The sequence below is a fragment of the Bubalus bubalis genome, chromosome 19, assembly GCF_019923935.1.
Source record: "Bubalus bubalis isolate 160015118507 breed Murrah chromosome 19, NDDB_SH_1, whole genome shotgun sequence".
Taxonomy (NCBI): domain Eukaryota; kingdom Metazoa; phylum Chordata; class Mammalia; order Artiodactyla; family Bovidae; genus Bubalus; species Bubalus bubalis.
This window is the reverse complement of record NC_059175.1, coordinates 48,810,163-48,823,663: the sequence shown is the minus strand read 5'-3', so window position 1 is coordinate 48,823,663 and position 13,501 is coordinate 48,810,163. Positions and strand designations below refer to the sequence as shown.

Here is a 13,501-nt window from a genome sequence, read left to right as displayed (position 1 = left end):
TTTTATTTCTTTTTTTTTTTTTTTTTTTTTTTTTTTTTTTTTTTTTAAACAAAACAAAAATGGCTTGTTTTATTTACAATACTCAATGCATTTTACAAATAACATATTTGCATTCCCTAAGTCTGTTGGAAGGTAATTCCAGTTTGTGCAATGAGTTTATAGGAAAGTCTTAAGACATCTATTAGACATCTCAAGCCTAAATTCTAAAATTTGAAAGACATTTCACACTATATTAAGAGGACTGTTTTTAAGAAAAACTAAACTCTGTAGTTAAATATTGCCCTTCAGTATCTTTAACCCAAGTACAAACTGGATTAGTCTCTGAAATAATACCAATAGATTCAGATGACTTATTTCCACTTCCCATCCAATAAAATGCATGCACAAAGGAAACATGGTCAATTACATTAATGACATTTTATTTCAATACTTGTCTTTTGGACTCTAATATCATTCATTGTTCATCGCTCTCCACTTGTTCCATAAATGTTTATGACATGAAAGCAGTTTCTGGCATCTGAACCAGAGGAATTGTTTTCCAGCATCAACTCAAAAGACATTAAAATCCAGGGAGGAGGGGAAGAGAGGAGAACTGTTGTCCTTTGGAGGCTTGGATTAGACGTTCCCCCAGCCACTAGTAGGGACATAAGTGACCCCTTTAAAACTTTCATCAGGCCTGAAGGGGATCCTTGTTCTGATTAATAAAGCCTCCTAGAGAAACTATTTAAATAAAACTCACCTTCATCCTGACCTGTCTCCCCATACTTAGTGAAAATCCTTCCTGTCCTGGAGCAGGGAGTAATGGGTTAGGACTTCCCCAGACTGGAATCCTACCTCTCTGTACCCTACATTGAGCAAAGAGAATCTTTGATGTGGCGATTTCTTTTTGAATATAATGGTTAGAAGTACAGATTTTTGAGCCATCGAAACTGTTCTTTCTTTTCCAGCTGTAAAACTATGAGAAAGTGATTTAAGTTTCATGTTTTTTTTGAACTAATAAAAGGGGAGATAAATGTTATATTATTATAATTATACAGATATGAAGATTAAGTGAATTAATTTTACATTATCTTGTACAGTGTTTAATCCACATTATAACATTGTACCTATTACTATTATTTTCATACTGTTGCTGTATTTTATTTAAGTGTAGGCAAACCAGACAATCCATATTTATGTTATTTAATGAGCTAAATAAACATAGCCAATAAAGGTCATTCAGTTAAAACAAACAAACATAGCTGTGAAACCTCTTCCAGGCTCTGAGTGATTCTAGAATTGCATGCTATGGTATATGAATTGGCTGTATTTCTGTATAATCTTTAAATATAATTTTATTGAAAAGTGTTAGCATCAAAATACTCAGAAAACTAGTCTCATCAAGTTTATATGTACATCCAATGTCCCATCACCTTAAAAAAAAAAAAAAAACTTTCTTATAAGTGAAAATTCTCGGCTAGTTTTCAGAACCAACAACCAAATGATGAAAAACTGATTTTTGTTACAATTCTCAATGTCATAGCAAAAAAGAGTAAGTAGCAATAAATTTACTCTTTTGAGGGCACTTGGGATAGATCTGTAAGCTTGCATAATAAATATATCACATTGTCACAAATTTGATATTAATTATCTATGAAGAGTTGACTCATTGGAAAAGACCCTGATGCTGGGAGGAATTGGGGGCAGGAGGAGAAGAGGACGACAGAGGATGAGATGGCTGGATGGCATCACTCAATCATACACTTTTGGAGCTTATAAATTCTCTCTCTTCATAAATTCCCAGCTCAACTACTACATAAATGTACTTGATACTGATTCCTGATTTCTACTTGTCCATCTAAGATGTCTGCAAAGAGGTCTGTGTCTTAAATAGACCAGGGGCATAGTTCTAGGATAACTGGATTTCTCTGGAGGCCATATGCATTACTAACTAGAAGATAAAATAATCTCTTTTCTTTTCTCTGTGTTACAATGTGTGGAAAAGCAGTCACATATGAATAACAAGCTGTGGTCTTCTCAAACTATGTTCTAAAGTTTTTTTTTGCTGGATCTCAGTCAGATGTTTAGTTTCTTTTTTATTCTTGAGTGTGTGCTTGCTATATTCTTGAGTGTGTGCTTGCTAAGTCACTTCATTTGTGTCTGACTCTGTGTGACCCTGTGGTCTACAGCCTGCCACACTCCTCTGTCCATGGGATTCTCCAGGCAAGAATACTGGCGTGGGTTTTCTTTTTTTTTTTTTTTGTGGCTATATAGTATTTTTTTTTAATTTTATTTTATTTTTAAACTTTACATAACTGTATTAGTTTTGCCAAATATCAAAATGAATCCGCCACAGGTATACATGTGTTCCCCATCTGAACCCTCCTCCCTCCTCCCTCCCCATTCCATCCCTCTGGGTCGTCCCAGTGCACCAGCCCCAAGCATCCAGTATCGTGCATCGAACCTGGACTGCAACTCGTTTCATACATGATATTTTACATGTTTCAATGCCATTCTCCCAAATCTTCCCACCCTCTCCCTCTCCCACAGAGTCCATAAGACTGTTCTATACATCAGTGTCTCTTTTGCTGTCTCGTACACAGGGTTATTGTTACCATCTTTCTAAATTCCATATATATGCGTTAGTATACTGTATTGGTGTTTTTCTTTCTGGCTTACTTCACTCTGTATAATAGGCTCCAGTTTCATCCACCTCATTAGAACTGATTCAAATGTATTCTTTTTAATGGCTGAGTAATACTCCATTGTGTATATGTACCACAGCTTGCTTAATCCATTCATCTGCTGATGGACATCTAGGTTGCTTCCATGTCCTGGCTATTATAAACAGTGCTGCGATGAACATTGGGGTACACGTGTCTCTTTCCCTTCTGGTTTCCTCAGTGTGTATGCCCAGCAGTGGGATTGCTGGATCATAAGGCAGGTCTATTTCCAGTTTTTTAAGGAATCTCCACACTGTTCTCCATAGTGGCTGTACTAGTTTGCATTCCCACCAACAGTGGAAGAGGGTTCCCTTTTCTCCACACCCTCTCCAGCATTTATTACTTGTAGACTTTTGGATCGCAGCCATTCTGACTGGTGTGAAATGGTACCTCATAGTGGTTTTGATTTGCATTTCTCTGATAATGAGTGATGTTGAGCATCTTTTCATGTGTTTGTTAGCCATCTGTATGTCTTCTTTGGAGAAATGTCTATTTAGTTCTTTGGCCCATTTTTTGATTGGGTCATTTATTTTTCTGGAGTTGAGCTGTAGGAGTTGCTTCTATATTTTTGAGATTAGTTGTTTGTCAGTTGCTTCATTTGCTATTATCTTCTCCCATTCTGAAGGCTGTCTTTTCACCTTGCTAAGAGTTTCCTTTGATGTGCAGAAGCTTTTAAGGTTAATTAGGTCCCATTGGTTTATTTTTGCTTTTATTTCCAATATTCTGGGAGGTGGGTCATAGAGGATCCTGCTGTGATGTATGTCAGAGAGTGTTTTGCCTATGTTCTCCTCTAGGAGTTTTATAGTGGAGTGGGTTTTCATGCTGTCCTCCAGGGGATCTTTCCAACCCAAGGATCACACTCAGATCTCTTTCATCTCCTGCAATTGCAGTTGGGTTTTTTTGACCACTAGCATGACCTGGGAAGCCCCTCCTTGAGTTCTAGTGAAATACTGTCCTATCCAAGTACTAGAGCCAAATCTTCTAGACATCAGCTGGTTGACTAAAACCTTGATCATCCACATAACTGCTTTTGTAAACTCTTTTTCTCTAGGAGTGGACCTTCCTTTCTGATGTCTATTTTTTTGTCATTCTATTTCTATTTTTCTCTTTTTAGAATGTATTTGAGAGAGTCTTATCATACAATATCTTCTTCTGTATTAAGGCAATGAGACTAGCCTTGTCTCTGCAGATCATCTATTCCTTAATCACTGATTCTGATTCAAGAGGAAACAGTATCCTAGCATTTTTCCAGAGGTGCTTTTTAAAAAGACCATTTGGGCACAAATTCCACTGTCCTGGGTGTTTTTGCCAAGCCTACAATGATCAGGTTTCAGTACTTTAATCTCTTCATAGTCCTTTTCCACAAAGCCTATTTTGTTTTCTGATTTTTAGGGAAAGAAGGAAGTACGTGGGGTAAAAGAAACTAAAATACTCAATTGAAAATACCAGGTGGATAGAATACAGGTGATTGAATATAACGTCTGTCTATCCTAGCACAATGAAACATAGTAAAATTCAAGGACCATTGAACGTTTGACTGCCTGAAGAGCAGAAACATTTGCTCTGAAGTCCTCATCCATGGATGTTCTTTTATTCATATGAGATAAGTTCATTCATTTTGCTGAAGTTATAGGTACTTTAGAGGTAAGGCACTTTTATTTTCTTTATGGCCATCAGTGAGTAACAGCACAGCATCAGAGCACAAAACGCAAGATTAGAAACATTGTACATTCTCATGGAGAAGGAATAAGGAAGGGGAGGCAAATCATTATGTACGGAGAAGCAGGAGGCTTGAGACGTGGCTTTGATCCCTGGGTCGGGAAGATCCCCTGGAGGAGGGCATGCAACCCACTCCAGTATTCTTGCCTGGAGAATCACATGGACAGAGGAGCCTAGAGGGCTACAGTCTATGGGGTCCCAAAGAGTCAGACACAACTAAAGCAACTTAGCAGGCATGTACATGGGGAGAAACGATATGTTATGGTTACTACTGAAAACATTTAATATAAGTGACCTTATTTGTTAATTGCAGCATTCTAGGAACTAAAAAGCCTCTTGATGAAAGTGAAAGAGGAGAGTGAAAAAGTTGGCTTAAAGCTCAACATTCAGAAAACTATGATCATGGCATCTGGTCCCATCACTTCATGGGAAATAGATGGGGAAACAGTGCAAACAGTGTCAGACTTTATTTTTCTGGGCTCCAAAATCACTGCAGATGGTGACTGCAGCCATGAAATTAAAAGACGCTTACTCCTTGGAAGGAAAGTTATGACCAACCTAGATAGCATATTCAAAAGCAGAGACATTACTTTGCCAACAAAGGTCCGTCAAGGCTATGGATTTTCCAGTGGTCATGTATGGATGTGAAATCTGGACTGTGAAGAAAGCTGAGTGCCAAAGAATTGATGTTTTTGAACTGTGATGTTGGAGAAGACTCTTGAGAGTCCCTTGGCCTGCAAGGAGATCCAACCAGTTCATTCTAAAGGAGATCAGTCCTGGGTGTTCATTGGAAGGACTGATGCTAAAGCTGAAACTCCAGTACTTTGGCCACCTCGTGTGAAGAGTTGACTCATTGGAAAAGACTGAGGCTGGGAGGGACTGGGGGCAGAAGGAGAAGGCGATGACAGAGGATGAGATAGCTGGATGGCATCACCGATTCAATGGATATGAGTTTGAGTGAACTCCGGGAGTTGGTGATGGACAGGGAGGCCTGGCATGCTGCAGTTCATGGGGTCGCAAAGAGTCAGACATGACTGAGCGACTGAACTGAACTGAAGTACTGTATAAGCAGGAAATGACAATTAGAGAAGCAAAATTATCTAATTGTATGCATTTTCTATTTTCAAAATTATTCAGGCCTCCTTAGAGAGAGGCCTCTCCTATTCATGCTGAAAATAACTAGTCCTTTATTCTTCCTTCTGTTGTTCATGTACTTACCCCATGACCAGACATCATATTGTACTTTGATGTGATCATTTCTTAATTTTCTACACCTTCCACCAGTAGCTCATGTCCTTGGTTAACTGTAGTCCTAAGTCTTGCTTTGAGTATGGAGAAAGGATGCTCTCAAAAATTATCTACTGATTCACCCTTAATCTAGGATTTATTTTTAACTATTACAATATATTCCTTTTCTATTTTATTTTCTTGTTCACCTAAGCTTTTTAAAGTTCAGGCATTATTTCTTTGATCTTCTTTCTGACTCTCTTTTATTCCTCAGTTTACAATCCTACAGCTTCTTTAAATGATTTCTACTAAAAGCAGTTGGGGAAGATCATCCACAATTAACCCCATTATGTAAATTCCAATAGCTGCTACTCAAAACTCATTTTATCTGACTTTGAAGCAGTTGTCACTCTTGTTCTTTTCTATCATTTGTTATTCTGGTTTTCTTGTATCAAGTTATAAAAATAGATAGAAAATAGATAATACAGAAAAGTAAACATTAAAAGCATCACCATAGATAATTCTCACCACCACTTTGAAGCAATCTTTTACCATTTTCTTTTTCTACTTGCACAGAATATGTCCTTTGCTAATTCTGAAGGATATGCAAATACCAGACCACCTGATCTGCCTCTTGAGAAATTTGTATGCAGGTCAGGAAGCAACAGTTAGAACTGGACATGGAACAACAGACTGGTTCCAAATAGGAAAAGGAGTCCATCAAGGCTGTATATTGTCACCCTGTTTATTTAACTTATATGCAGAGTACATCATGAGATACGCTGGACTGGAAGAAACACAAGCTGGAATCAAGATTGCCAGGAGAAATATCAATAACCTCAGATATGCAGATGACATCACCCTTATGGCAGAAATTGAGGAGGAACTAAAAAGCCTCTTGATGATAGTGAAAGTGGAGAGTGAAAAAGTTGGCTTAAAGCTCAACATTCAGAAAACTACGATCATGGCATCCAGTCCCACCACTTAATGAGAAATAGATGGGGAAACAGTGGAAATAGTGTCAGACTTTATTTTTCTGGGCTCCAAAATCACTACAGATGGTGACTGCTACCATGAAATTAAAAGACGCTTTCTCCTTGGAAGGAAAGTTATGACCAACCTAGATAGCATATTCAAAAGCAGAGACATTACTTTGCCAACAAAGGTTTGTCTAGTCAAGGCTATGGTTTTTCCTGTGGTCATGTATGGATGTGAGTTGGACTGTGAAGAAGGCTGAGCACCGAAGAATTGATGCTTTTGAACTGTGGTGTTGGAGAAGACTCTTGAGAGTCCCTTGGACTGCAAGGAGATCCAACCAGTCCATTCTGAAGGAGATCAGCCCTGGGATTTCTTTGGAAGGAATGATGCTAAAGCTGAAACTCCAGTACTTTGGCCACCTCATGTGAAGAGTTGACTTATTGGAAAAGACTCTGATGCTGGGAGGGATTGAGGGCAGGAGGAGAACGGGATGACAGAGGATGAGATGGCTGGATGGCATCACTGACTCGATGGACATGAGTCTCAGTGAACTCCAGGTGTTGGTGATGGACAGGGAGGCCTGGCGTGCTGCGATTCATGGTGTCGCAGAGAGTCGGATATGACTGAGCGACTGATCTGATCTGATCTGATCTGAATACTCTACATTGCTAATTTTGCTAATTTCCAACTTCATAAACTCTCCTTCTTTCCCTGCCTTTATGGCTTGTAGTAGTTCGAAGAAAGGGTTTATATCAAAAGATAAATTCTCTCAAAAATATCTTCCATTGTAAAGGATGCACTCAGTTCTCCTCCCCTCTGTTTGGAAAAGTGCTGCTCCTTTTTTCGCTCATTAAATTCTGTCCCAAGTTCCCTTATCACATGTATCATTTCATATTGAAATATTCTCTCCCCTGTTAGACAGTAAGCCATTTGTAATCAGGATTCAAGATGTTAGAGAACAGTTAACATCCAAAAACACCGGCCTTGGCCAGGTACAATAATAACTGCTTGCACGAGCTGCCTCACAACGGGAGATCCCAATAAGAAATCAGAGTGCTGCTGTGGAAAACTGAGAGAATTTAGGAGGGGCCAAAAGGATGAAGAGACGCCAGCTCCTAAAATGTCTTGTCAACCCCCCAGAAACCCTGAAGCTAAAACTCATCTTTTCTGAGATGCATGCACCACCAGGGCCAAGCAAGATGACTGGCCAGAGACAACCTGGAAAGCTAACCCCATTATCGTAAAACCTGAGACTGTGCCATACAGCAGAGCGGTTCTGGTTCTCCTGGGTTCCTCTTCCCCTGCTGCTCTCCACCTGGGGTTCCTTCCCAATAGACTTTTGCTTCGTCAGTATGTTTGTCTCCTCAGACAATTCATTTCCAAGTGTTAGTCAAGAGCCCACTCTCAGGCCCTGAAAAAAGTCCTCTTTCTGGTAACAAAAACTTATTAACCCTCATATGCTTAATTGCAAGCACCATGCCTATCATCAGAAGGAAAGCAATATATTTTTTTGTCACTAATTGTTTTTAAAATCAAAGTCGCTTGAAACAACCTAGGATTCTGAAATAATTTCAACAGATACATTGTTTTGGTAGTGAAAATGCAATTTACTATCTGGAGAAAAACCCTAAAATCCTTTTGGAACTGTTTTTAGGTGCATCTCAACCTTCTAATCCATTGCTTCTCTTTTAGAACCATGCTAAGGTGCACATGTCTTACCAATGTTCACATGCTTATACCTCTAAAGTACAAGACCACAATGGTAACTTAGGTCACACATGTAGCTGTGTGTGTGTGTGTGTGTGTGTTTTAATTTCAATAATAATTTACTGTTGCCAATGTTTCTGTGAGTGCAGGGCTCGCTGATCTATTCCCCCAGCAACCTTGTTGTTTGGTATGATCCAATCACATTGGTCTTCATTTCTTGACCATCAACTTTCATTCAACATCATTCAACTTCCTAGTCAGAGTTTCCCATCTGCTGTTTCCTTTGCTTGAAAGACTTTCCCACCTGTGTGTGTGTGTGTGTTTGTGTGCTCACTCAGTCATGTCTGACTCTTTGTGACCCCATAGGCTGTAGCTCATCAGGGCTCTCTGTCCATGGGATCTCCTAGGCCAGAATACTGGAGCAGGTTGCTATTTCTTACTTCAGGGGATCCTCCTTACCCAGAGATTGAACCCATCTCTTGCATCTCCTGCATTGACAGGCAAATCCTTTACCACTGTGAACTATTACATTTTGCAGTGTTTGGATGAAATATCACCTCATGAGCAAGATCTTCCCTTATCGTCCCCCTTGGAACACTCATGTTTCTCTTTTTACCTAGAACTAAGTGAATACCTTGTCTGTATAATTGTTTTTGTTTTTTTTTTTTATGTATCATCTGCCTCTCCCATTTTAATGAACGATCATAGGGACAAAAAGCATATATACATATATATATATTTACAATAGTGTTTGGAAAAAGAGCTTCTCAATAAATATTTTTAAATGAAAGAATTTCTGGTTTCACTTGAGATCCTCAAATAATATCAAAGTTTCTCAACCTCACTACTGATGACATTTTGGGTCAGATAATTTTTTGTCAAGTGACCTGTAGGGATGGTTAGCAGCATTTCTAGCTTACATCCAACAGATACCAGTAGTAGTGACCAGTTGAGACAAACAAACATGTTTTAAGATATTGTTAAATATATTTTAGGGGACAAAACTGTCTGATTGAGAATGATTTTTACAGATCCACACAACAAATAAGATAAGCAATGAAGGACACATGGCCCTTCATCTGTTTCTGTTCCTTCCAAATGACTGTTTATCTCCTACAGATGTACCATTGTAGAAAATCTTGAACTTGGATTAACTTGCATGGAAGTTTAAGTTTTAACCCTACTTTTATAATATTAAATAATAATAAAAATAGAGCAGTACTTGTACACATTAACATAATAGAGCACATAAATACATTATTAGCCAGCCACTGAGTCAAGTACTTCATATACTTAAAATTATTTGGTCTTACCACTCCACGGGTTATGCACTGCCATCCAGTTTTACTGAATGGCACTGGAATGGCCCCTTCTATTAAGACGTCATTCAAATGGACCAACGTGAGAAAGCCCGCAAATGAAGAAGACAAAGTTGGGCTCATGAGAATGACTCCATAGTCTGTCCTAAACTGTCTCATATGGCAGACACCAGTTAAGTCACTAGCCCTCATGCAGTTACTGATTGCAAATGTCTGGCTTGAGCTTGATACAGCTGGAAAATACTTGATGAAAGAGGATATTTCAAAGATTCATGTGACAAAAGAATGTAAAACATCTGCATAAGTTTTATATTAATGATATGTTTAAAGGATAATATTGGGTTAAAATATATGATTAAAATTAATATGTTCTGCTTATTTTAATTTTTTAAGTATGGCTGATAGAAATTTTAAAATTACATTTGTGGCACACATTCTTGGTTTACATTCTATTTTTATTAAGCAGTACTAGTTTGTTCTCTTTATTATTTCCACTCTGAACCTCCTTTACTTCTTCTACATATTGGATATGATAATAATAGCAATGTGTGTATACAAGTAACTTGTGAGTGTCAATGATATGCTACATATGAGGGTCTTCATAACCTGTGGAACTCTCGCCAAACATTGGCTATTTAATGAAATGAGATGAGAAATTAAAAACTAGTTTTCTGCATGTTAAGTAACTTAGACTATCAAGTAACATTCTAATTGCCATGACTGAGTGTTCCCAATAGTAAGATATGGTTCCAAATATTCATAGGAGAAAAGATAATTGAGAAAATAAAAATCCATAAATTATATTTCCATTTATAATTTAAAAATAATGAGATAGGATACAGGATGCTCTAAAACTTCTTCTAACATATTATGGTGTACATCTGGAGTTGGGCATGGATTTCAAACCACCTCTGCCATTACTTGTAGTTCATCCTTAATGTCTATAGCATTCATTTTCTAATTTGTAGAATGGAGATACTAACCTCAATGGGTTATGACAAAATAAAGTAGTAACTTGATGTATGGTTAAATGGTGAAATGAAAACGCTATTCAGAAAATATGCTATGCTCTTTCTTTTCATTACTATTATTTTATTATTATTACTATTACTATTATATCCTGGTTTGTGTAATATGCCTACCAGATACCAACCACAAAATCTGACTTAACAAAAGAAAACAACATAACCAGTGAATGAATAAATAAAGGTATTGTAGTAGAAGAAAAATGATACAATGAATTTTACTGGATATTTTCATGTGTTCAAATGTCTATTTTTTCCATTTAATTAGAATCTATTAATTTGTTTATAAAATGCATAAATTTTAAATAGGCTGTGTATTTTTGACACATGTGCATATATGTTCTTGAGAATTGAAACTCTAATAATCCTGGAACTTCCCTGCTGGTCCAGTGTTTAAGAATCCACCTTCCAGTGCAGGTGACATGGGTTCAATCCTTGGTCAGGGGACTAAAATCCTGCATGACACAGGGAAACAAGCCCATGGGCCACAACTAGAGAGAAGCCTGCATGCCAAAACAAAATAGCCTATGTGCTGCAACTAAGACTCGATGCAGCCAAATAAATAATTAACATTAAGAATAAAATGTAAAAAAAAAAAAATGTAATAATCCTTTTAATGGTTGTCTTTTACTCAAAATACTTTTCTCACAAATACTTTTGCTCATTGTGGACTGTGCAGCTAGTTACAGTTTGTTTTTCCAGATTTGTATTCTATTCTCTTGGTAAGAGGCTCATGCTAAAAGGCAGTCAGAAATGTAAAATGTGAAAGTCAAGTTTTAGTGTATAGGCATGTCTTTACAGCTGTTCTGAAAGAACTATAAAGATTTATTCTTGATTTTCTTTTCCCTGCCAATACTAAAATTACCCTGAAGTTGAGGCCTGATAATTGGAAAACAGGATAAGCAGACCCTCTTCTCTCTGTGTTTTGGGTCAAATACCACAATAGCAATGGCTGAAGGACATGTAAATTAAATATCTAACAAAATATCATCAAAAATACATGAGTATAGGATTAGTCCACTCTAGATTATTCTATATGAATTTTATAATCTTTCAACACACACGATTTTAAACAATTTGATTAAAATCATGCACTATTAATAATCAAAGTTAGATAAAACTGGTACAAGAAGAAAGGTGAAATGCTTCTAAAGAGTCAAAACAACACAGTAATTCTTAGCCTATAATTCTTTCTGTATAATGGTCTTTAGTATAAACATATAAATATCACGTAAAGCTATTGCTTTTTACGTTTTAATATCTAAACACAAAGTTACATAAGGCAAAAAAAAAAAAAGCTAAAATTGGGAGATCAATTTAGAAATTTATATGCAGCAAATGTTAAAAATTAAAAACATAAGTCATCCCAAAGCCTCTGTTTTATACCACATTTCCTAACAATGTGAGAATCCACCTTGAAACAAAGGGTCTTTTAGATTAACAGGAAATTGACCAAGTCTTGGCAATGTCCTCTAAGACCCAATATCATCTGCTCTAGCTGCATGTTTTCTAAAAAATTTGTATAAAAGAAAATAAACAAATGTAATTATATGGTCAGATGCTAATGGTTCTTAACCTATTCCTGACCTGTTTTGAGCGTTTGAAGGATTCATTTTAAACCACAAAATAAATCTATAAATAGATCAGAAATACAAACTTTTTTTAATAAGATTGCTATTCCAAACACCTGCAAGCCTAGCATAGTGATAGTAAATGGAAGTTTGATTAGTTTGTAAGTTTCTACCTATGTAGTTCTTTTTGGCTAGGTCTTTTTTTTTTTTTTTTTTTTTTGGCTAAGTCTTTATAATATGAAAAATTAGATATTTTACTGAAAAATTTTATCCTCAAATTAGAATCCTCCTTATTAAATTCTAAGTAGAAATAAACACATTCATTGTGAAAGTATAACTTAGTTTTTTTTTTCTTTGCTAACTGATAGAAATAGTTCTTAGATGATAACCATGGACATAGAACATATAGGTACATATATATATATTTATATATGGAGAGAGTTTGTGATCATAGAGCCCTCTGTCTCTGAAAGAACTATGCTTGAAATGTTTAATTTTTATCTTTTAAAAACAATGAATTCTGAACCTGGGGAACACATATATACCTGTGGCGGATTCATTTTGATATTTGGCAAAACTAATACAATTATGTAAAGTTTAAAAATAAAATAAAATTAAAAAAAACAAAAAAAAACAATGAATTCATCAGAATATACATCTTTTTTCTTCATCCTTGTAGCACGTTTCAATCTGTTTTAAAGGAAATGAATGACAGTTGCTTTTTTTTTTTCTTTTTTCACTCTAAAGCTTTTGCCCTGCAGAAAGGCCGTTAAAGAAAGCTTACTTTGGGGGAAGCGTGGGGGATTGTCATTGACGTCTGTCAGCGTGATGTTGACCGTGGTGGTCCCTGATAAGCCTCCCATCTGGCCGCCCATGTCTTTGGCCTGGATTACCACCTGATATTGCTCCCTATTTTCTCTGTTCATGTTTGGTAAAGCAGTCCTTATGATACCTTGAAGAAAAAAAAAAAGAAAACTTTTATTACAGTCATTAAAATCTCAATTGTTATTTGATTAAGCTCACAAATTGCAAATCCAAAGTAGTGATTTTTGAAAGACAAAAATGTTTTCTTCATTGCTTTTTATTGTCTACAGATTGTAAAAATGATTCTTAGTAAAAATTTTCCAGTTTGTGACATTCTTCTGTTTTCTAAAGAATGTCATATATGCTACCTAGTGCCCTAAACCCGGATGGAAAAATATAAAAGCAGGTATATTCCCATTAGTTTGTGCAGTCATTCAACTTCGAGTTCT

General features: G+C 36.6%; 1 protein-coding gene across 1 annotated transcript in view; it reads right to left on the bottom strand.

Moving 5' to 3' along the window:
• Window positions 1-13,501, bottom strand: part of LOC102399288 (cadherin-10) — a 194,269-nt gene that overhangs the window by 40,499 nt on the left and 140,269 nt on the right. Inside the window, exon 5 of the mRNA XM_045163648.1 lies at window positions 13,033-13,200. Within this exon, the coding sequence (XP_045019583.1) occupies window positions 13,033-13,200 (168 nt within the window). The remainder of the gene's footprint in view (window positions 1-13,032; window positions 13,201-13,501) is intronic.